This window comes from Mustelus asterias, chromosome 13 (assembly GCF_964213995.1).
Source record: "Mustelus asterias chromosome 13, sMusAst1.hap1.1, whole genome shotgun sequence".
In the NCBI taxonomy this organism is placed as follows: domain Eukaryota; kingdom Metazoa; phylum Chordata; class Chondrichthyes; order Carcharhiniformes; family Triakidae; genus Mustelus; species Mustelus asterias.
The window spans coordinates 22,110,866-22,133,901 of record NC_135813.1 but is presented as its reverse complement, the minus strand read 5'-3'; the positions used below and the strand labels follow the sequence as shown (position 1 = coordinate 22,133,901).

At 42.5% G+C, this 23,036-nt stretch overlaps 1 protein-coding gene and 1 non-coding gene across 8 annotated transcripts in view; both read left to right on the top strand.

Annotated features, from left to right (window-relative positions):
* The window catches only part of LOC144502502 (serine/threonine-protein kinase Nek6-like), a 288,580-nt gene extending 266,310 nt beyond the window's left edge, over positions 1-22,270 (top strand). For all 7 annotated transcript variants that reach the window (XM_078226514.1, XM_078226509.1, XM_078226508.1 and 4 more), the window contains exons 9-10: positions 3,903-4,016; positions 19,280-22,270. In XM_078226514.1, the coding sequence (XP_078082640.1) occupies positions 3,903-4,016; positions 19,280-19,390 (225 nt within the window). In that variant the 3' untranslated portion in view covers positions 19,391-22,270. The remainder of the gene's footprint in view (positions 1-3,902; positions 4,017-19,279) is intronic.
* Positions 2,126-2,196, top strand: trnag-gcc (transfer RNA glycine (anticodon GCC)). The gene has a single exon. It is a non-coding gene; the product is annotated as a tRNA-Gly (tRNA).
* Positions 22,271-23,036: the final 766 nt, after the last annotated feature.

Sequence of the window (23,036 nt, the reverse complement as noted above, 5' to 3'; positions counted from 1 at the left end):
GAGATCCCTTCTCATTCTCTAAATTCCAGTGAATATAAGCCCAGTGGATCCAATGTCAGTCCTGCCATTCCAGGAATCAGTCTGATGATCCTTCGCTGGACTCCCTCAATAGCAAGAATGTCCTTCCTCAGACTAGGAGACCAAAACTGCACACAATCCTCAAGGTGTGGCCTCACCAAGGCCCTGTATAACTGCAGCAAGACATGCCTACTACTATACTCAAATCCTCTTCCTATGAAGGTCAGCACTCCATTAGCTTTCCTCACCGCCTGCTGTACCTACATGCCAACCTTCAGTAACTGTTCCATCATGACACCCAGGTCACGTTGTACTTCCCCTTTTCCTAAACTGCACCATTCAGATAATAATCTTCCTTCCTGTTTTTCCCACCTAAGTGGATAACCTCACATTTATCCACATTATAGTGCATTTGCCAAGTATTTGCCCACTCAGCCAGCCTGTCCAAGTCACCCTGCAGCCCCTTAGCAACTTCCTCACAGTACACACTGCCTCCGAGCTTAGTGTCATCTGCAAATTTGGAGATATTGCATTCAATTCCTTCGTCCAAATCATTAATGTATATTGTGAACAGCTGGGGTCCCAGCACTGAACCCTGCGGTATCCCAGTTGTCACTTCCTGCCACTCTGAAAAGGACCCATGTATTCCCACTCTCTGCTTCCTGTGTGCCAACCAGTTCTCTATCCACGTCAGTACGTTACTCTCAATACCACGAGCTTTAATTTTGTTCATTAATTTCTATTGTGGGACCTTGTCAAAAGTCTTTTGAAAGTCCAGATACAGAACATCCACTGGTTCACCCTTGTCCACTCTACTGGTCACATCCTCAAAATATTCCAGAAGATTTGTCAATCATGATTTCCCTTTAGTGAATCCAAGCTGACTGATCCTGTCACCGCTTTCCAAATGTTCAGTTATTGTATGCTTAATAATTGACTCCAGCATTTCCCCCACCACCGATGTCAGGCTAGCTGGTCTATAATTCCCCATTTTCTCTCTCCCTCTTTTTTTAAAAAGTGGGGTTACATTGACTACCATCCAATCCATTGGAACTCTTACAAAGACTATATAGAATGCTGGAAAATGATCACCAATGCATCCACTATTTCTTATGTACTCTGGGATGCAGAGCATCAAGCCCTGGGGACTAATTGCGTTTTAATCCCATGTTTTCTTTAAATATCTGCCATTGCCTATGATTGCCTACACCATCAGAGGTAGCTTTCCTCAGGTCCAGGACCCTAGTTTCAGACTTAACTGTGTCACTCTCCATCTTAATGAAGAGTTCGACCATATTATCACTCTTCCCCAAAGGATCTTGCACCACAAGGTTGCTATTAATCCTCTCTCATTACACAACACCCAATCAAGGATGGCCTGCTCTCTAGTTGGTTCCTCAACATATTGGTTAAGAAAACCATCCTTTATACATTCCAGGAAATCCTCCTCCATCGCATTGCTACCAGTGTGGTGAGCCCAATCAATATGCAGATTGAAGTCACCCATAATAATTGCTGTACCCTTACTGCACGCATCTCTAATTTCCTGCTTGATGCCATCCCCAACCTCACTACTCCTAATCCTGCTCTAACCCAATTCATGTTGTATCCTTTTCAGAAATATTTAGTGGATGGTAAATGAGAACCCTTCCTTAGTGCTGAGACACTGGCCAGGATTCAGTGCTGGCCAGTGCTGAGACACTGGCCAGCATTGTCTGCTAGCTGCGGGATTCCCTGGTCCCACGGCTGTCAATGGGAATTCCTATTGATGTCACCCCACGCCAGCGGGAAACCCACGGGCGTGAATGAGCTGCCGGTGGGACTGGAGAATCCCGCCGGCGTGAACGGCTGGAGAATTCTGGCTGTGGTATTTTGTTACAATCCTGTGCACAGACACAATGCAGTAGAGTTTCCTGTTGCGGAATCATTGAGAAGTTACATCTGAAAATATGTATTCCCATTTTGTGGCAATTGATGCCTAAACGTCCTGTCAATCTCATCAGCATACTTGAGAATGTGAAAGTTGTTACAAAATGTGATGACTTCAGCCAGGCTAATAAGGTTGGCTTGCTAGTGTATGAGCTACCTGATGAGTCCTATGTCAGTTGCATTGGTGGCTCAATGGTAAATTTCTCGCCTGCCACGCGGGAGGCCCGGGTTCGATTCCCAGCCAATGCATACTCAATTTTTCCAAAAAGAACTACCTGATGAGTCCTGATTGATGGTTAAATCAGGGAGCCTCATGCTCCCTATTTAAAGCAGGTGTGTCAGACTGCCAGCCTGCGTTCAGCAGGGAGCAACTGGAAAGCTGGCTGTGTACAGATGTATGGTGTAAATAAAGTAACTTGGTGAACAGGGCTTTCGCCTCCGTGGAGTTATTACACAAAGGAACAGAAATCAGCATAAATAATTCGAGACTCAAGGAAAGAGAAGAACCGCAATATACCTTCCTTTCTGTTTTAAGTGTGAAAGTGTTATTAAGCTCAGCATGTTTAAGAACTGGAAAGTCATGGGAGCTTTTCCATTTTAATGTGACTCATACCAATGCCATAAAAATGAATCGAAAAGAAACAGGAAATAAATTGCTGGTCTCGGCCAAGATATTTTCTATTTACGTTGCTAAATTCATAATAAAACCTCAGATGAATTATTTTTTCCTGCTGTGTTTAAAATTCCTCATTTTGCACCCACTGTGAACCCGATTAGTTTCAGGAAATTTGCTTGTACGGGTCTTTGGTGCGGAAGAGTAGTAGTCCAGAGACCATGGCAAGGTAAATTAGGCAAAATACTGCAGATGCTGGAATCTGAAACAGAAACAGAAAATGCTGGAAAATCTCAGCAGGTCTGACAGCATCTGTGGAGGGAGAATAGAGCCAATGTTTCAAGTCTGAAGAGTCATCCTGACTCAAAACATTGGTTCTATTTCTCTCCACAGATACTGTCAGACCTGAAGAGACTTTCCAGCATTTTATGCTTTTGTTACCACAGGGCAAGATCTGGAGACCTGGCTTCAAATCCCACCATGGCAGATGGTGAAATTTGGATTCAATACAAAAAAGAAATCTGAAATTAAAAACTTTGATGATGACGATGAAAACATTGTCAATTGATGTACAAATCCATCTGGTTCACTAATGTCCTTTAGGGAAGGAAATCTGACCTACATGTGACTCCAGATCCATGGGTGGCATGGTGGCACAGTGGTTAGCACTGCTGCCTCACAGCACCAGGGACCCGGGTTCAATTCCAGCCTTGGGTCACTGTCTGTGTGGAGATTGCACATTCTCCCCGTGTCTGCATGGGTTTCCTCCGGGTGCTCCGGTTTCCTCCCACAGTTCAAAGATGTGCGGGTTAGGTTGATTGGCTGTGCTAACTTGACCCTAGTGTCAGGGGGATTAGCTGGGTAAATATGTGGGGTTACGGGAATAGGGCCTGGGTGGGATTGTGGTTGGTGCAGACTCGATGGGCCGAATGGCCTCCTTCTGCAGGGATCCTATCTTTCGTAGCAATGTAGCTAACTCTCAAAATGCCCTCTGAAATCGAGGGCAGTTAGGGATGGGCAACAAATGCTGGACCAGCTACCGATGCCCACATCCTGCAAACGAATAAGAAAAAAATTAATGAATCAAATGTTTGGGTGCATACAAAAGCCAATGCAGCAACTTTGTTTGAGCTTTCACAATATTTTATGCCTCGGGGAAACTGTATTCAACTGTGAATCTGTCTGATGGGTATAAACATTTACAGCTATAATGTTTGTGACAGGGTGATCTAGTTGTAAATGTTAATCCATAAGCAGTTTTCACATATGAAAATACAATGTAAGATCTGTCTAAAAGTAATTGTCTGAAATCATTCATCATTTTGCTTCCTTCCTTTCTCAGATGGCCGCTCTTCAGAGTCCATTTTATGGGGATAAAATGAACCTTTTTTCTCTCTGTAAGAAGATAGAACAATGTGACTACCCGCCTCTCCCAGCTGAGCACTATTCTGAAAAGGTAAGTTGCTCAACTGAGCCGGTGACCAAGGAACTGTTTAACAATTGAGACAATTACTGTATTTGAATGAAGTGATGTTTGAACAGTGCTTACACATTGTCAGACTTTGGGGCTGAATTTTTAGGATCCTCCAGGGGGCAGGATTGGAGGCAGGCACAGCACGCCCATTCCCCATTGCTATTCCCACCACCAGCCAGTTTCACTGGAATGGGGGGTGGGGGGATTTTCACAGCCTACTAAATCCATTGATAACTACTATTGAGGTGGTTAAAGAGGTCCATAAGATCCCATTGAGGGACATGCTGAGATTTTGCTGGGGTGCACAGGCTGCATGTCGGGTTAGGGGCAGACTAGGTACATGGAGATGGAGACCTCTACACAGCAAAGAGTCAGCCATGACTGTCCTGAGAAATGAGGTGGCTTCATAGAAAGGAGAAAGGCTCAGGGAGTGACTCAGTCACCTTGGGTCAGTGCAAATTGCGAGGGGAGTAGTCACTACGCATTTGGGCAGTGCGGGGGTTCATCACCCGACTGGCATCAGAGGGCATAAAGGAGAGGGGAATGGACTTTGAAACACGATTGGAAAGCCATCTGAGTGCAAGGGAGGCAGTAAGAACAAAATTCGCTCGTTTTGAGTCCCGTGGCGATGAAGAGCAATATCCTCCACAGGAAGGGCAGAACTCTGACTATCTACAGGTGGAGGAGAGAGTCAGGGGGGTGGTCCCAGAGATTTGTGCCCTCATGGTGGAAGACTTCACACTCCATGGGCATTGCTCGCCCTGCCTGCCAGGAGCTGTCAAAGTCACTGTGGTGCTGAACTTCTTCACCTCTGGCTCCTTCTAAGGATCAGCAGTAAATTTTGGCGGTATCTTGCAAGGGGCAGCACACCACAAGTGCACGGCATCATTGGCTGCACCCATGTGGCCATCAGGGCACCAGCTGACCAGCCAGTGAGATCCATCACCAGAATGGTTTCCACTCCCTTACGGTGCACTGGTCTGCGGCCACAACAAGAGCCTCCTGCAGATGTGCACCCGTTTTCCTGGCACCCGCCATCTCTTCTTCAGCCTTCTCAGTCCTGGCTGCCACAGGCCTTCATTCCAGCCCCCAAACTACATGGGAAAATTCTTGGGAACCAGGGATAACCCTTGAGGAGATGGAGGAAGACGCAGAGCACAGAGATGTTCCAGCTGTATAGAGAGGTGGCCACGCCCATACCAAGGTCTCATCAGCATGCCCTCAGTGTCAGAGATCAGCTGATACAGGCTTGTTTTGGCTGAGTCCCTCTAAGCCAGGACAAAGAGCAGAGTTGGGAAGTCACCATGAGCTGCTGGTGAAACCACTTCCATTGAAAATACAACTGCAACGTTGTGTCAGCTGCCCGAAGGCTTCATTCCCATCATTCACAAACCCTTGCATCCTTTCTTATGGGCGGCACGGTGGCACAGTGGTTAGCACTGCTGCCTCACAGCGCCAGGAACTCGGGTTCAATTCTGGCCTCAGGTGACTGTCTGTGTGGAGTCTGCACATTCTCCCCGTGTCTGAGTGGGTTTCCTCCGGCTGCTCTGGTTTCCTCCCACAGTCCAAAGATGTGCGGGTTAGGTGGATTGGCCATGCTGAATTGCCCCTTAGTGTCAGGGGGACTAGCTAGGGTAAATGCCTGGGGTTATGGAGATAGGGCCTGGATGGGATTGTGGTCGGTGCAGACTTGATGGGCCGAATGGCCTCCTTCTGTACTGTAGGATTCTATGATTCATTTCAACACTCTTTTCCTGTCCGCCAATAATAAACCAACATTCACAAATCTAGCTTTGTGTGTCAATGTTTACACACACTGCCCCAAAAGACAAAAAGTGCACAGCTATGGTGACAGACACATTTGTGACTCACTCAGTTGATAACCCCACAAAGTGGCTCCTCTGCACTTGGCCATCTCTACCTACTGCTCCCCTACATCTAATTAGTAGCCGTCTCTCATGAAAACCATGACTGCTTCTCCCAGGGGAGGGATGAGGACCCAAAAACAGCCCCGACGTCTATTTCCCACCCCCTGAAAGGAAAGTCCTGCTCCAGGTGTTGAAGGAAGACTGGGGATGTGTGAGTTTCTCCGTCTCGAGTCAAGACTTCAGCAGTATCTAAAAACTAGATTGCGTGCTTTTCAGTTTAAAATTCTAACCGATCTATTTCACGTTCAATTTAAGATCACACATGTAGAGGTAACAGAATTATGATTGCAGATTGATTTGTAGGGGGCTTATTACAAAATAATCACCAAAATAGAACTCAGGGAACCAAACTGTGAAGGGAGAATTGTTCAATTCCGTGCAGGGTCTAATCTCATGTTCTGCACACCCACACAAATAGATGCACCATGGGCGATAATAATATTTGATGATTTCTATCATTGTCAACGTAAGAATAAAAATAAAGACTTTAGGAAAAGATAATGTTTCCCTATGGCAAGATATAGGTTTTTATTTGATAAAGGTCTGTATCGACTAATAATACAACTCTCCGCAGTTTAGTGTTTAGGACTGAAGACAGAGTGCTTAGCATTAATCTTACTCCATTCCCAGGACACAAATAATTTTTTAATACATCCTGTTTAACTTTTACGAGTATAACTTCCAGTCATACAAAAATAATGACAAGACGGGCCCAACAATCTGTCTGATGGAGTTTTGGTGCCTTATGCATCACGATACATACATGACACCTGACCACTCAGAACCGTGATGGGAAAAACAGATTTTTAAAAAATTCATGGGATGTGGTATCCCTAATTGCCTTAATGGCCATTTCATAGTCAAACACATCCTTCCATGTCACACATAGGCCAGACCAGGTAAGGATGGCAGATTTCCTTCCCTCAAGGCTATTCTGTAAATTGCTCTATAATTCTCTCATGAAACGTCTCTGCATCGCTTCTTTCCTTTCCTCTTTTAAGACACTCCCTAAAACTCTTTGACCAAGAATTTGGCATTTGTTCTAATATGTCCTTATGGGGCTTGGTATCAAATTTTATTTGATAAAGACTCCTGTGAAGTGCCTTGGAGTGCTTTACTATGTTAAAGATGCTGTATAAATACAAGTTATTGTTGCTGTTGCCTCAAGTCGTAGTGGCGATATCACTGGGCTAGTAACCTGGAGCCTCAGGCTCTGGGCACGTGGGTTCAAATCTCACCACAGCAGCTGGCAGAATTCAAATTCAATAAAAAAAAACAGATCTGGAATTGAAAGCTAATCCCAGGTAATGATGACCATGAAACTATCATCAATTGTCGTAAAAGCCTATTTGGATCACAGAGGAAATCCACTGCCCTTAACCAGTCTGGTCTACGTGTGATTCCAGACCCACTGTAAGATAGTTCACTCTTAACTGTCCCTTGAAATAGCCTAGCCAGCCACTCATTTCAAGGGCTATTTGTGATGGGCAACAAATGCTGGCCTTGCCAGCGATGCCTGCCTCCAATGAATAAATAAAACAAAACTTACTCTGCTTTTCAAATCTGTCAGTTTGACAGAATCGTAGAATCTCTACAGTGCAGAAGAAGGCAATGCAGCCCATTGAGCCTGCACTGACCACAATCTCACCCAGGCCCTATCCTCGTAACCCCACATATTCAGCCTACTCATAGCCTTGACACTAAGGGACAATTTAACATGGCCAATCCACCTAACCCACACATCTTTGGACTGTGGGAGGAAACCAGAGCACCCGGAGGAAACCCATACAAACACGGGGAGAATGTGCAAACTCCACACAGACAATGACCCAAGCCGGGAATTGAACCCAGGTCCCTGGTGCTGTGAGGTAACAGTGCTAACCACCGAGACATCCTTAGTCTAGAATGTTTAACTGGAATTTGTGGAAAGAAAAAGACATTCCAAACGACTATTGAGTTTTAACACTGCAGTCATGAGCTATTTATTATTTTGTACCGGAAAAGGGGCTAGAATAGTGCCTGCCTCACATCTATTATTAGTCACTTGTTCATCTACTGTTCAATAAATGTAATAAGGTCTAGTGTTAATTTAGTGTCTTTCAACGGCAAGAAGGATTCCTTGGAAGTAAAAGGTAGAGCCAGTAGCAGAAGCAATTTAAAATTGCTCCTTTATTATCCCCAGTAGGTTCTGATATTCTTACCGTACATAGGTTGCACAGTAAGTTTGTAGTTTCCCAATGAAATTCAAACCATGTAAATCTATCCCATATTTTCATCTCTAAACCATTTCAGAAGCATATACATACCATAGGAACCATGTAAACCCACAGCTTAAGGCCTCAAAACATGAAGGGCTTTGAACCTTATAAATTATCGGGGATTATGAGGTAAGTAAACAGAAGCATCATTTAACCATTTCAGATAGGGTTTTGCGGTATTAAGATGGCCTTATTAAATGACTACACATTCTTTCTCTACTTTTAAACCAAATGATGCACTGATTTAGTGTTCCCCCCACCCCCTTGCAAATTGTTTTCTTGCTGTTTCTTATTTCCCCCTTGTTTTGTGGGAAATATATTTGCAATTTCTTCAGCTCCAGAACTCTTGATCCCATTGTCTCATTAATAAATCTTTCTTGCAATTTTCCCAGGGTTTGGATTTAGAAAACAGGTATAATATTTGCAGCGTAACTCTCACTGGGGATTACCATGAGCAATCTGTGTGCTTTATGTAATCTCAGATTCTTCCTTATCGGCTTCATTTGAAATATTCTCTCGATGACTTTTGACAGACCTGTTCCTTCCCATTCACATTTCACTTTACATTACCTTAATTCTTAGTTTACATTATCTGTTTCCTGCCAGTTATTTGACTTTTGTTCACAGCTTATAGCACTTAGTTCCAATCATTTAATCACAATGCTTTGTAGGGGGAGATGGTGGTGTAGTGGTATCGTCACTAGACTAGTAAATCAGGGAGCAGCTTTGGGGAATTGGGTTCTAATCCCACCAGAGCAGATGATGATTTGATTTATTATTGTCACATGTATTAGTATACAGTGAAAAGTATTGTTTCTTGCGCACTATACAGCCAAAATATACCATTCATAGAGAAGGAAACGAGAGAGTGCAGAATGTAGTGTTACAGTCATAGCTAGGGTGTAGAGAATGATCAACTTAATGCAAGGTAAGTCCATTGAAAAGTCTGACAGCAGCAGGGAAGAAGCTGTTCGGTTGGTACGTGAGCTCAGACCTTTGTATCTTTTTCCCGACGGAAGAAGGTGGAAGAGAGAATGTCCGGGGTGTGTGGGGTCCTTAATTATGCTGGCTGCTTTGCCGAGGCAGCAGGAAGTGTAGACAGAGTCAATGGATGGGAGGCTGGTTTGCGTGATGGATTGGGCTACATTCACGACCTTTTGTAGTTCCTTGCAATCTGAATCCAATAAAATTCTGGAATTAAAAGTCTAATGATGACTATCAAACCATTGGTTCACTAATGTCCTTTAGGGAAGAAAATCTGCTGCCCTTACCTGGTCCAGTGATTCCAGATCCACAGCTCTTAAATGCCCTCTCAAGGGCAATTAGGGATGGGCAATAAAAGCTAGTCCAGCCTGCTTGCCCCCATCTCATAGAAATTTTGAGAACTGTCTTACTGGCTTTAATTATTTTTTAAATTATATTTTGGAATTTTAAATTGCTATTTAAAGCTCGTTTCTGTGATCTGTTAAACACAGACACTCTTAAATGCATGATAGAATTTCCAATCACCCACCATAGGTTTGGTGGTGGAAGCTTGGCGGAAACCCTGGAGAAATGGGAGAACCTGATTCAGAATTCCAAGTGATTCTAAAATTCCACCTGAAAGCATTACATTGAAAAACTTTCACTCTTCCTAGCTCTTCAATAATGTTAATCGAATGTGAGTTCCAAATATCTGCATGGGTATTTGCTGGAATTTAACCTGTTGAATTTGTACAGTTTACCAGCACAGTGCTCTCCAACTTATTGTCCAGCTACTTGTTTGGTCATTCCAAACTCATGACCACTTCCATCCAGAAGGACAGGGGCAGCAGATACATGGGAATGCCACCACCTGGAGGTTCCCCTCCAAGCCACTCACCATCCTGACTCGGAGCTATATCACCATTCCTTCACTGTCGCTGGATCAAAATCCTGGCATCCCTCCCTAACAGCACTGTGGGTGTACCTACATCGCATGGACTGCGGTGGCTTCAAGAAGGCAACTCACCGCCACCTTCTCAAGGGCAATTAGGATGGGCAATAAATGCTGGCCTAGCCAGCGACATCCACATCTCATGAATAAAAAAAATTAACTTGCAGGGTTATTTAGAATCAAGTGGGATGAATGCCAACCCCAGTTTTTGCAGTTAGTGAGGAAATAATTTTATAACTACAGCTGTGAACTGTTTATGATTATGTGCTATATAAGAGGCAAGAATAGTATCATTTGCATATCCACGACTATTCACTTATTCTTTTGCCATTTTTTGCAATTTAAAGTGTAAAATGAGGTTTAGTGTTAGATGTTATTTTGGCGTCTTTCTTTGGTGACTTGGCAGAGCAAGACAGGGCCAGTAACTGAGATAACCGCAGAAGACTTCTCTGTTTTTCCCAGTACGCTATTGTATTCTTACAACACAGAGTGAGCTTGCTCTGTTTGTCTTATGCCAGGTAAAATTCAGCATATGAAAATCTACTTTTCCATGCCTTGTTCAATAGCCACCATGGTGAGTCAGTCATCAACAGTGCCCTGGACTTCATTCCCATCTTCAAATCATTTGATGATACTCAAATATAACAAAGATGAGCTTTTATAAGATTGTTATGTTTTGTGACTTGGTCTTTCATTTAGGGTAAAATGAAGGGGATCAAGTGGCAGTTCTGAAGTGTGCCTCATAACAGGCCTGAGTAATGGAGCTATAGGTTAAAGGGAGGCCCAGGTTGTTTTTCTGGAAAGAAGGTGCAAGATGTTCACACTAGGAGACAATGACAGCAGCATTTGTGTTTACAGTGGCTAGACTGCTCATCTCCAAAGTCCCAGAAAGGTGTTGAGAAAGTTGGGTTGTAAGGAGTTATACTTTAAACTGGTCATTTACTTCGAAGGTAAATGAAACTTTTTGTCTCAATAATGTATCAACATTTCTACCTGGATACTAAGCCCATGTGATTCACAGTGCCATGAAATCACATTGCCATGGAGATGGACTTTGAGAGGGGAGATGTTTCTAAGGTATCCCTGCAACTCTAAAACACTAACAGTGTGCCAGGATCTCGGAAAGATTGAGCACCTAGAGGACAATAGTTTCTATGGTTCATCATGCAGGAATACAGGTGGAAGCGTGTGCTCAGACTGAGAAGGCCAAACTTGTGAGGATTTGAAATGAAGCTGAAATATTTGCCTCGATTTTGCTAAAAGGAATATCAGCAGGAAAAATATTCGCTGTGAAAGGCAAATCTGGGGTAAAAGTTACCAGGTTGGGAAAGGAAAGGAAAAGAAACAGACCCTCAGAAGCCAAGAACCTCTTTGGATGGGATCCGGGAAACTTCAAGGTATATTTAAGGGACAGTATGAAGTTAACCTGTCAAGTGATTTTTTTAGTGTGTCAAAAGTAAAGGGGGGAAAGTTCTGTTCTGCTGTTCAAAATTACTAGTTGCCTACAACAAGTGTTTAGTCAATAGTGACTTTAGACTCTTTGTCACAGTAAAAGTCTTATAATGTGAAATCTAGTTGTATTGTCCTTTTAGCTATTAACTGGAAGTTTTTTTCTAGTTATCGGTCCCTATGAGGATCATAATACAAAAGATATGCAGCCTACCTCTTCCATAGAGGAGGAACTTCCTAATTTAAAGGGATTATGTGAAGAACATTACAAGTGGGATTTTCCATGCAATCTACCACGTGTTTAACTGCAGTGGAATTAGCCCGTCATTGGACGGTGGCAGGATCTTTTTCTCCCACAGTTGTCAACCGGATTTCCTGTTTAATGCGCCCCCTCACCACTGGGAAACCCACGGCAGGGGTGCGCCTTGAGCAGGACCAGAAGGTCTCGCTGACGTGGGCAGCAGGAAAATCCCAGCCTATGTGAGCAAAGTTGGGCTCAATAACTGCATTCTCTAAATGTTTTACTGTCACATTTCAGGATATTTTGACAATTTTCTTTTACAGAAAGAATTTGATTTGATTTGATTTATTATTGCCACATGTATTAGTATACAGTGAAAAGTATTGTTTCTTGTGTACTATACAGACAAAGCATACCGTTCATAGAGAAGGAAAGGAGAGAGTGCAGAATGTAGTGTTACAGTCATAGCTAGGGTGTAGAGAAAGATCAACTTAATGGAGGGTAGGTCCATTCAAAAGTCTGATGCAGCAGGGAAGAGGCTGTAAGAGATTAAATTAAAGCATTGCTAGAGAGTTTAAACGAGTTAGAGTGAAGTTTTAGAAGCATAGAACGAGAGTAAAAGATAGAATTAGAAGGTATGCTGGGCACAGCTTGCAAGAAGTCACCTCGCTCTGGCGCCATCTTGGAGGATTTGAATACAAGAGCCATGAAGCAAAAGTGATTGCGCACAAGATGAAAAAGGCTCCAGGAATTGGGAGTTGGCTAAACGAGATGGAAATTGTTCTATGTAGAGATTAAACAATAAACCATTTGTAAACTTATCTGGGTAATTGAAAAGCCACCTCACAATCATTGTATCATCAGAGACTTTGCTTGATGTCCGTGAGGAGGAAGGTAAAGAGAGGGTGAAGCTTTTGCAGGAGGGAATCCATTAATTCAGTGAAGCCGCGGAAAGATAAGGCAAGAAAAAGACAGGAGGTTCAGGGAGCAGAAATTCTGCTTGGTCTAGAATCGAGGACACATTCCATTTAACTTCAATAAGATGACCCACCGTTGTAGGGAAGCAGAAAGTGTTCACTATTTTATAGTACAATAAAGAGACCAGTTATATTGATTGAAATATGTCAATAAAATCATCTGCATCTTCACCTCATAGGAAATAAACAGCTTAATGTTTTTTGTAATTTCACTGAATGCTATTTCTGGAATGCGGTGTTATCAACTCTCCTACCGTTGTGTAAGGAGGTGGGAGGGGAAACAACAGAGGAACAACACATCATTGGAAAATAAAACGTATAGTTACTAAAGTAAATGGCTTCCATTTAAATGTTTAAATCAAAGATTGAAGTCCAGCTGGTCTATCAAATTTGCCCCAGAGTATGATAACACATAAGGTCCTAAATAGACCCTCCCTCTCTTACAACCAGTTTATCCCTACAGTTAAGTGGTTTAACCTGTGTCTTCTGGTCCTTCTCAATCTCTTGAACTGAAATCATCTACCTTTAGGCATGACTAGCTGGGAGGCCACCATAGTCAGTCGGCATGCTCTCTGACAATGGGGGCAGCACAGTGTCACAGTGGTTAGCGTTGCTGCCTCACAGTACCAGGGACTCGCGCTCAATTCCAGCCTCGGGTCACCGTCTGTGTGGAGTTTGTACATTCTCCCCGTGTCACAGTGGGTTTCCTCCATGTGCTCCGGCTTCCTTCCAAAGATGTGCGGGTTAGGTGGATTGGCTGTGCTAAATTAACCCTAGTGTCAGGGGGATTAGCAGGGTAAATATGTGGGGTTATGGGAATAGAGCTGGGTGGGATTGTGGTCGGTGCAGACTCGATGGGTCAAATGGCCTCCTTCTGCACTGTAGGGATTCTATGATTCTATGATATTTGGCCCTTTAATTATTTTGAAGACTCCCAGTTGGGGACAACTAAATCCGTGCTGCTGTCGAATAAATTACTTGCAATTTTATACTTTAGTTGGATGCATAAAATTGTTATTTGTGTTTTTGATGAGGCGAGGCACTGGAGTTCAGCTCTCCAGCTGTCAGGACACTTTATTTCACTGTCTGCCAGTAACTGAGGGAGATTCCAGCACAGTGGACAGATGTGGCTTCTCTGTCTGATGCCTATTTCTGCCGGACTCCCTCTGGCACTGCCACAAGACATGAAATGGATCTGGGTGTGAGAAAAAAAATCTGATTCCAAAACACCAGGCTTTGGATAACTGAACCACAGACGGCAATTAAATCGAACGGCAAGACGACAGGGCTTGAAGCTAGACTGTGTGCTGGCAAATTCTTATTCTCATGCATTGTGGCAATGCGGCTTGTGATTTTCTTGCAGGCCTGTTCCTCAATAACCGAATGAATATTAATGAATAACTTGATGAATCTGTATTGTGAGGAGAGTTGGTAGCGCAAAATTGGAAATACAGATGTAATTACTTCCACTGCTCAGTGTAAACAGTACAGTTCATAAAATGCAAAAATGTACATAAATATGTTTATAACCAGCTGCTCCATTTCACTAATATATCATAATGCATTGGTAAAGAATTTAAATGAAATAAAGTTGTTTAAAAAGTGGGATAAGCTGATCATAAATCATGTAATTCCCCTGAATCTTCAGTTGTGCAGCAACCTTTCTGTGGATTGTATCATTTTCAAAGTCAACTGTGCACCCATTGATATACAAGGGGCTGAATTTTCTCACCTCCCTCCCTCTGCCCATATGTGGAAGCTGACCCCACCTCAAGAACAGAACAAAGAACAAAGAACAATACAGCACAGGAACAGGCCCTTCGGCCCTCCAAGCCCGCGCCGCTCCCCGGTCCAGGATTGAATCCTGAATCCAGGATCCCCGCCCAATTTTCCAGCCTATCTACATACCAATATCCTATCCACCGAGCTGTCCCTCACAGCTACGATGCTTTGTTCATCACAACCTATTAATTCACCCCCACCCCCCCATTCCAGACCATGTGATCTCCAGGGAGAGGCGAAAACCCAGAGTGAAAACCCCAGGGCCAATATGGGGAAAAAAAATCTAGGAAATTCCTCTCCGACCCCCTGAGGCGATCGAAACGAGTCCAGGAGATCACACTGGCCCTGATCGGAAAATGCTTCCCAACCCTATTCACTTCCACGAACACCATATGAATTCCCTGCCCCCGAGACAGGTTCCCTCAGTTAGAAGCGGGACCAAGGGAAGCATATTTCCAGTGGCAGACAATTAAGAGGCTGCTACCAGGGCCCCTGTCCAGTTAACATGCAGCCGAAGCAATGGGCTGGCAGCTCAACCGGGCCACCACTGGCAGTGCGCCTTGCTGAGACCACGGCTCCATGGAAAGGGCACCTCAATAAGGGGGTGTGCACAATGATATGTGAATTGGGTTGGGGACACCAGGGCACAGAAGCCAGGATCCGGTGCTTGGGAGACTCGTAGAGCTCTGGTGGTGCCATTTCCTTCTCTGTTGGAATATCCATAAAGGTGCCCCCACCCCCTGGATCCCACTGGGAAACTGCCAGGTTTTACCCGGTGGTCTCCCTAGATGGCAGCAGATCTCCCAACATGGCTTTTTTGAACAGTAAAGGAATTAAGGGTTATGGTGAGCGGACGGGTAAGTGGAGCTGAGTCCACGAAAAGGTCAGCCATGATCTTATTGAATGGCGGAGCAGGCTCGAGGGGCCAGATGGCCGACACCTGCTCCTAGTTCTTATGTTCTTTTGGGTAAAATGCCACCAATTTCCCTACGATTGGATCGTGGTATGACAGCGAGAATTTGTCAGGCTTTTCTCCCGCCATTTTGCCAGCCCTCCCGCCTTCCTGCCCATCACCAACGTGCCAGGAACATTCATCTCATGCTTTAAAATGGAATCTATGGACAACCCAGTGACATTTGGTTTAAAGTCTTAACTCTTGAAGTGTAAAAGAGAAAATATCTATTTTGCAGTTGCAATAATCTTCAACATTTCAGTACAATAGACTAAGTAGCGCAGGTATTGAGTATTTTTTATTTTCTTTTTATTTGATTTATTATTGTCACATGTATTAGTATACAATGATTGTTTCTTGCGCGCTATACAGACAAAGCATATCGTTCATAGAGAAGGGAAGGAGAGGGTGCAGAATGTAGTGTTACAGTCATAGCTAAAGAGAAAGATCAACTTAATGCAAGGTAGGTCTATTCAAAAGTCTGAGAGCAGCAGGGAAGAAGCTGTTCTTGAGTCGGTTAGCACGTGGCCTCAGACTTTTGTATCTTTTCCCCGACGGAAGAAGGTGGAAGAGAGAATGTTCGGGGTGCATGGGGTCCTTGATTATGCTGGCTGCTTTTCCGAGGCAGCGGGAATATACGACCTGGACACTTAGCATCTCCTGGGCAGAACACAGAGAAGAAAATCCAGCAGTGGAAATCACTGCTGGTAACAGAATCCGACGGGATTTCCTCCCATTGAAATGAAGAGAAGAGAAATGCACAGATTCTGAAAGAATGTACAGTTCTTTCCACAAGACGTTCCTTTCTGTGCTCCATGTAGGTGACACTAACACCCTGACTGTGGAGATGATAATCTACCCCAATCAATCCATTCAAGGGAAAAAATGCCATTTTAATACATCTCCACTTCCTTTTTGATCTGCGAGATATTTAAAATACAGAGCCAAAAAAAAGATAATTAAATTCATTTGACTGGTCAGTGTGATGAAGTGGAAAGGACTGTGAGGCTTCACATTGGATTGTGGAGTGTAGCTACAGCCATGAGACATCCGAGTCAATGAAATCTGATTCAAGAACAAACTCAATTTGTCATTGCTCTTTGCTAGTCTAGTTATCAATTTTGTAAGTTATAATAAATGCGGAAACTATTTTTGGTAAATGTACATCTTATGATTGTTGCTTATCTAGCAAAGGTTAAGATGAGTAGCATTGTGTTCCTAAAGAGGGGCCTTTTGTTGATGGAATGCACAGACTGAGCTAGGATTTAACAACAGACCTCGCATACGGTTTGTTTTATAAGGAACAATAATAGTTGCATTCCTGGGCAGATGCAACACTGATTTATATTTGTCACAGATACAGGATAATGGAATTGTATTTGAAGCCTCAATCTGGAAAAGATCTAATGGATGGAGAACTCCACATAATGAAGGAGCAGCGCTCCAAAAGCTTGTGATTTCAAATAAACCTGTTGGACTATAACCTGGTGTCGTGTGACCTCTCATCTTGTCCACCCCAGTCCAACACCGGCATCTCCACATCATTGTTGACTTATGGGCACCTCTCCCTGTGGAGTCCTGTAGGAATGGTGGATTACAAGGGCCCCTTCATGTAACAGCTGTCCCTGGCTGGATCAAGACGGAAACAGACCTCACAATACCTGGGACAATGAGCAACAACTATACATGTGCATGTTTGCACTCATACAATGACTTTGGCCGAAATCTTGCTGCAGTTCACGCTGGCGCGATCTTACAGTCCCACCGATGGCGCACCCCCGCCATGGGTTTCCCAGCAGTGAGGGGTGCGTTCAACAGGAAATGCGTTGACAACGGCATGACCGTAAGATCACACTGCCAGCGAGTGGCGCGCCACATCCCACCACCATCAAACACACCGCGGAGAGGGAGTAAAATCCCCCCCTTTGTTTCAAACAATGATACTTTTCCAAATCATTGGGAAACCTCACTGACAGATAGGTGGGGCAATTGAACCGACTAACAGTCAGGTAGTCAACATGCCTACATGTGACTTCAGCAGCAACTTTGTATTACCATTGGAATGCAGCAATTTCATTAACTACAGTAAAAAGCATCACTTAGAATAGATTTCAAAGCTCAAGGAGGCAATGTGCCATCTCATTTCCCGCACATCAGAATCTCCAACAAAATTGAGCTGCCACGGATATTAAGTGAGCCATTTGCTATTTCCCTCTTTGGGTTAAAGATCATTCGAAACGTATTATGAAAACGAATTGCCTGTACAGGATAATTGAATCAAGCTGATTTTTAGAAAAACAGTGTTTCCACAAATTGAAATATTCCCAAGTAACTGATCATTTCACAATAGGGTTAAGGATATGGACAAGTACAGATATGATTCCAGTTATCTTCTATGTCCTTGTATGGCAATAATGAGACCACGGAGCTGCAGATTGTGCGTTACTGTAGAATAAAATACACAATTACCGCAGAGAATGATATAATACTATTCCCTTGTGACACTGTAGAACATCCCCTGATGAAATGTGCACAGTTTGGGTCTAAATAACCTGAAAAACTTTTGCCTTTACTGGGCTACTATTTTTCACACTGGGATTACTGATTCGAACTGCAGGTTTGCTTGAGGATGAAGAATTTCATTTCATTCATTAAGACTGCGAGTTCTTATCTATGTGCCTAATTAGTCAGGTTAAAAATGTAAAGTTTTCCCCATTATTCATTTATGTGAAATAATCAATCACCAGACAAAATGCACTTTTAAGCACTTTTCTTGATTTAACATTAATTACAAAGTGTTGACAAAAAAACTGTTTTGCAAGCGGTTTATACTGATGGACAATACTGATAATCACTGGTTTAAATCAACATGACGTCATTTGGAGTCTCAAACAGAGAATTTGTAGATTCCTTGCCGATTTACATTTTTGGGGAGTCTTTTACAAATTGTAGTTTGTATTCAAAAATAATTATCTTTCACTTTGCAAGCTCTAAACAGCATAGGGGAGTCAGCACTTTGCATTGTTAATGATGCTTTATATAGTCGTTTTTCATTGTGGCTGCATGTAGATGCCATAAGTTAAAAGTTTCAAAAAACTGCTTACGCTACAATTGGTTGTCATTCTCTTCTCACCTCATGCATCTTCATGCAGATACGATGAGCTGGTATCTCTGTCCTTTGTCCCCAAGAGGGTGGGCATTGGTCTCTCTTGTTGCATTGCTTACTAAGGAACTCACTTAGCTCTATTCCCAATAAAATCATGAATCCTAGAATCCCTGCCATGCAGGAGGTGGCAATTTGGCCCATCGAGCCTGCACCTTCAACAAACTCACCCAGGCCCGATCCCATAACCCTCTGTATTTACCCTGCTAGTCCCTCTGACACTGGGGGGGGCAATTTCGCATGGCCAATCAACTTACCCACACGTCTTTGGAGTGTGGGAGGAAACCGGAGCACCTGCAGGAAACCCATACAGACATGGGTAGAATGTGAAAACTCCACGCAGTCACCCGAGGATGGAATTGAACCCAGGTCCCTGGTGCTGTGAGGCAAAGTACTAACCACTGTGCCACCATGCCACCCTGGTTCCCAAGTAGCTCATATTGTTCACAATACTAACTTAGAAAGCTGTGCTCCCACGAGTAGATGATGGAGACAAATGTTCCCATTTCTTTGATGTCAAATGTAATGTGACAGAATAACTTGTTATAGGTTTAACTGTATTTTACTTTTTTCTTTTTAGTTACGAGAGTTGGTGATCATGTGCATCAATCCTGAGCCAGATCTTCGACCCGATGTTAGTTATATGCATCAAATAGCTAAGCAGATGCACGGATGGACACCAAGCACCTGAACACCTTAAACTGTACGGAAATCTACAAATGAACAATTATGTCACACTCCTGCTTGAATATTGTTTAAGCAAAAGCAAAAGAAGCAGAACAGTGAAGATCTCAAGAAAGTAGCATCATTAGTGGAATATGGTTGAGCCATTTGGAATTAAACAGCACTGTAAGGACTGATACCGTTAGAGTAGATATTAGCAACTGTAGAATGGTTAAGCTCCGTCATTTGGTCAAGTGAAGAAGGAATGATATATTCTCCATGGTTCCGTGTTACTTTAGAAAAATATATTTATGTATGTACTTTCTAATTTCATACACTTATTTCTGTCTATAAAGTAAGATAAAGAAGCCAAGATACAAAAGAGTAAGCGCTTAGGCTAAACAAAAATCAGTGCACACACTACAGTTTTTGATATATTGCTGTCTGGACATGGCACGATAAAAATTACAGATACAATTTGCTTAAATGGACAGAAACGGTAAGACAATCTTAGTTTTATTAGAAAAATAAGTGATCTATAAAAAAATCTGAATAAAAATTGATAGTTGTGCTACCATGTTAACTTAGAAAGAAACAAATGGACTTCTCTTTTTGCATATATTTAGCATACTTCAACCATGCTGACCCACAAGGTATACTGTCTTTGTAGGCAAGTACTCAAGTAGTAGCATTGTAATCGAAACCCAACTCCTATTTTGTCTTGTTGGGATTTGACACTATTTACCTAGACTTTACCGAGAGCGACAAATAATATTTTAACAGTGATCGACCTGTTGGCTTCTTAAATTTTCTATGTGCTCAGCTTTCAACTCTTTAGTTGGACACCCTAAACTTTTTGCCCAGGAAGATAATTAGTATTTAGTTACTGTAAAGGATTGGAAACCTGTGTGCTTTCATTGCGGCCAAAGAAAGCAGCATCTGGAAAACATGCCGCGGTAACTTTTTTTATTAATCCACTTCGCTCCACTGAGCTGTAACCAGATTTTTTTTAAAGTCATCACCTGTTACCCACCTTAGTTAAGATTACAGGACAATTCCAGCTTAATTTTTGTAGACAAAATCCAGAGTATTTTTCCTTGTTTATACTATAATGATGTTGTTTCTTTCTCCCAAGTATGAATGTTGGAACAGGATTTGCCATTCAGGCTTCTCTGCTTTTTTCGGCTTAGCAAAGTGCCCGTCTGTTTTTCCCTCTTTGCCATGTCTAAGCTAGTTCACTTCTGTCACCAGCTGTTGTAGAATATTCTGCAATTATTTTTGTCATACTTTTACATACAATGAATTTTTTTTTTAAAAAAGCATCATTTTTTAAAAGTGTAGCTTTAGGATGGACAATCCTCAGTGAGGAAATGATGCAGAGCTATTTCTTGGGCATAGTTGAAAGGATAAAATAACATTCACATTGTGTCCAAAGACCCAGGGAAAGCTGCATCAGACTGGGCAGAACACGTGTATAAAATGGTCTGGATTTTGCGGTTGTAATGACAGTGAAATTGTCAGTGTTTGCCGTTGTTGCAACTGTGAAACTGACAGCAACTTCTGGCATCTGCCCAGGTGCAATTAAACGCAGAAACCCAGGTGGTTCTTTCAATGATTCCATGCTCCTCCTTCAGGTGAGCTGTTGAAGACCCCATAGACAGCAATCTTTAGAAATCACTGAACTGATGAAAAATTCCTCTATTAAATTTTAATATTACTGTTAAAAGCTCCTGAAAAAGTTGTTCCTTGTTAATGAGTTATCACTGTGTTTTTTTAATGGTGTTCTAAGTTATAACTTCTGAAGAACATTTGATGCTGGAAAACCAATTTTATATTTGTGTCATGTCAATTTTTTCCATTATGATAAAAGTTCCATTTTCTTTAGTAATTGTTTATATTATTTCAGCTTCTGATGACATGTCTTGATCTTTATTTTGCTCTCTGTAAAATTCACATAAAGTGAAAGATAATCGGTCCATTTTACTTCTCGGTTTGCTGTCTGTGAGAATTCTTTACTGTAATTGGCTGCTTACCCTGCTTGATGACACTTTATTGTTGGAAGCCTGGAGATCTCTTTGACTTGGTTCCAGATTCAAATTAAAATCAGCAAAGGTGAAATCCGTGCCAGAGGACACTAGAAGGTGGGCAGCACTCATTGAGGTCAGTGACAAGTGACCCCAAAATCCAGGCCAAAAACGGATGATTCAACATTGATTAGTTTGAAGCAATTGTTTGCAACAATTTGGACAATTTATTCACTGTGAAAATCTTATAAAATGTGAACATTTCCTATGTAATCAAGATCATTTTTGAAGTTAAAGAATATTTTTAAGCGTAACTCATATGACTCACAGAAAAAGTAGTGCTTGAACGTTACAGATATTTGAATGTCTGTTCTGTCTCCCTATGCTTCATTCAGTACTTACCAGTACTAGTCCTACACAGCAGGGAATTGCAAACCATTGTTAATGATTAATGCTCGACAATACACAGGTAAAGCAGAAGGACTTCTAGGTTAGCATTCTTGCTGTTTCCAATAGAAGTTGTATCTTCCAGCCCGTGTAGCCAGAATCAGCACCTTTATACAATGCCTGTGTTTAAGCAGTTCATTATTTGTGTGTGTACTGGATTATGCTTTGGACTGAACATTGCATTAATTAAAGTTATGCAGACTAATATAGAAACACTGTGTACACTGCAAAGCGATGCTATTAGACATGTTCAAGAACATGGTTGCTTAAAGCAAGGGACAAAATTGAACTAATATCTATTGATTTTATCATTAGTTCAAAACTGCATAATGTTTTTTTTTAATTATGTGCTTGCAAAATTCTGTAAAATAATTGCCTGCCATTAAATCATAATGATTTGCAGCAAACTAACAGAATAAAAATACCTTTGACAACTTAGGGGCTTAGATTTTTCTGATTGAAATTTACTGTTCTATTATTTTCATGTTGTAAGTTGGTTTCAATATTATTTGCGTTATTGCTGGCAGTTCTATTGAAGGTATCGGGGGTTGGCTAGCTCAGTTGTTTGGACGGCTGGTGCGTGATGCGGAATGGCGCCAGCAGCATACGTTCAATAGTGTTCAATACCCATACTGGCCTGCCCAATCTTGCCCTTCGCCCTGAGATGTAGTGACCCTTAGGTTAAATCACCACCAGTCAGCTGTCTCTCAAAGGGGAGGGCAGCCTATGGTCTTCTGGGACTGTGGTGACATTCATTGAAGTTATTAGTATGAAACAGAGCCGAATGCCTCAAAAAAGCTCTCAACGTATTTCATTCATGTAGCAAATTATTATCTCAGCTCAGTGCTTACCGGCACAGTTAAAAGAACTAAGTAACAGCAATGAGTAATCCATTTTTAGAACAAAAGTAACCCAAACTCACACTCAAGTTTTGCACTCTACTTTGGCATGGTCACACAGGAAGTGAGAAAGACATCAAAAGAATTCTCCTGGAACAAGCCAGGGGCTGGGAATTCTGCAGCGAATGACTCATATCCGGACTTCCTAAAACCTCCCTGCCACCTACAAGGCACATGACAGAAGTGTGACGGGGCAGCCTGCACTTGCTTGGATGAGTTCAGCAGCAAAAACATGCAAGCAGCTTGATACTGTCTAGAACAAAGCAGACTGCTTATTCGGCACCCCATCCAACTGCCTAAAAAT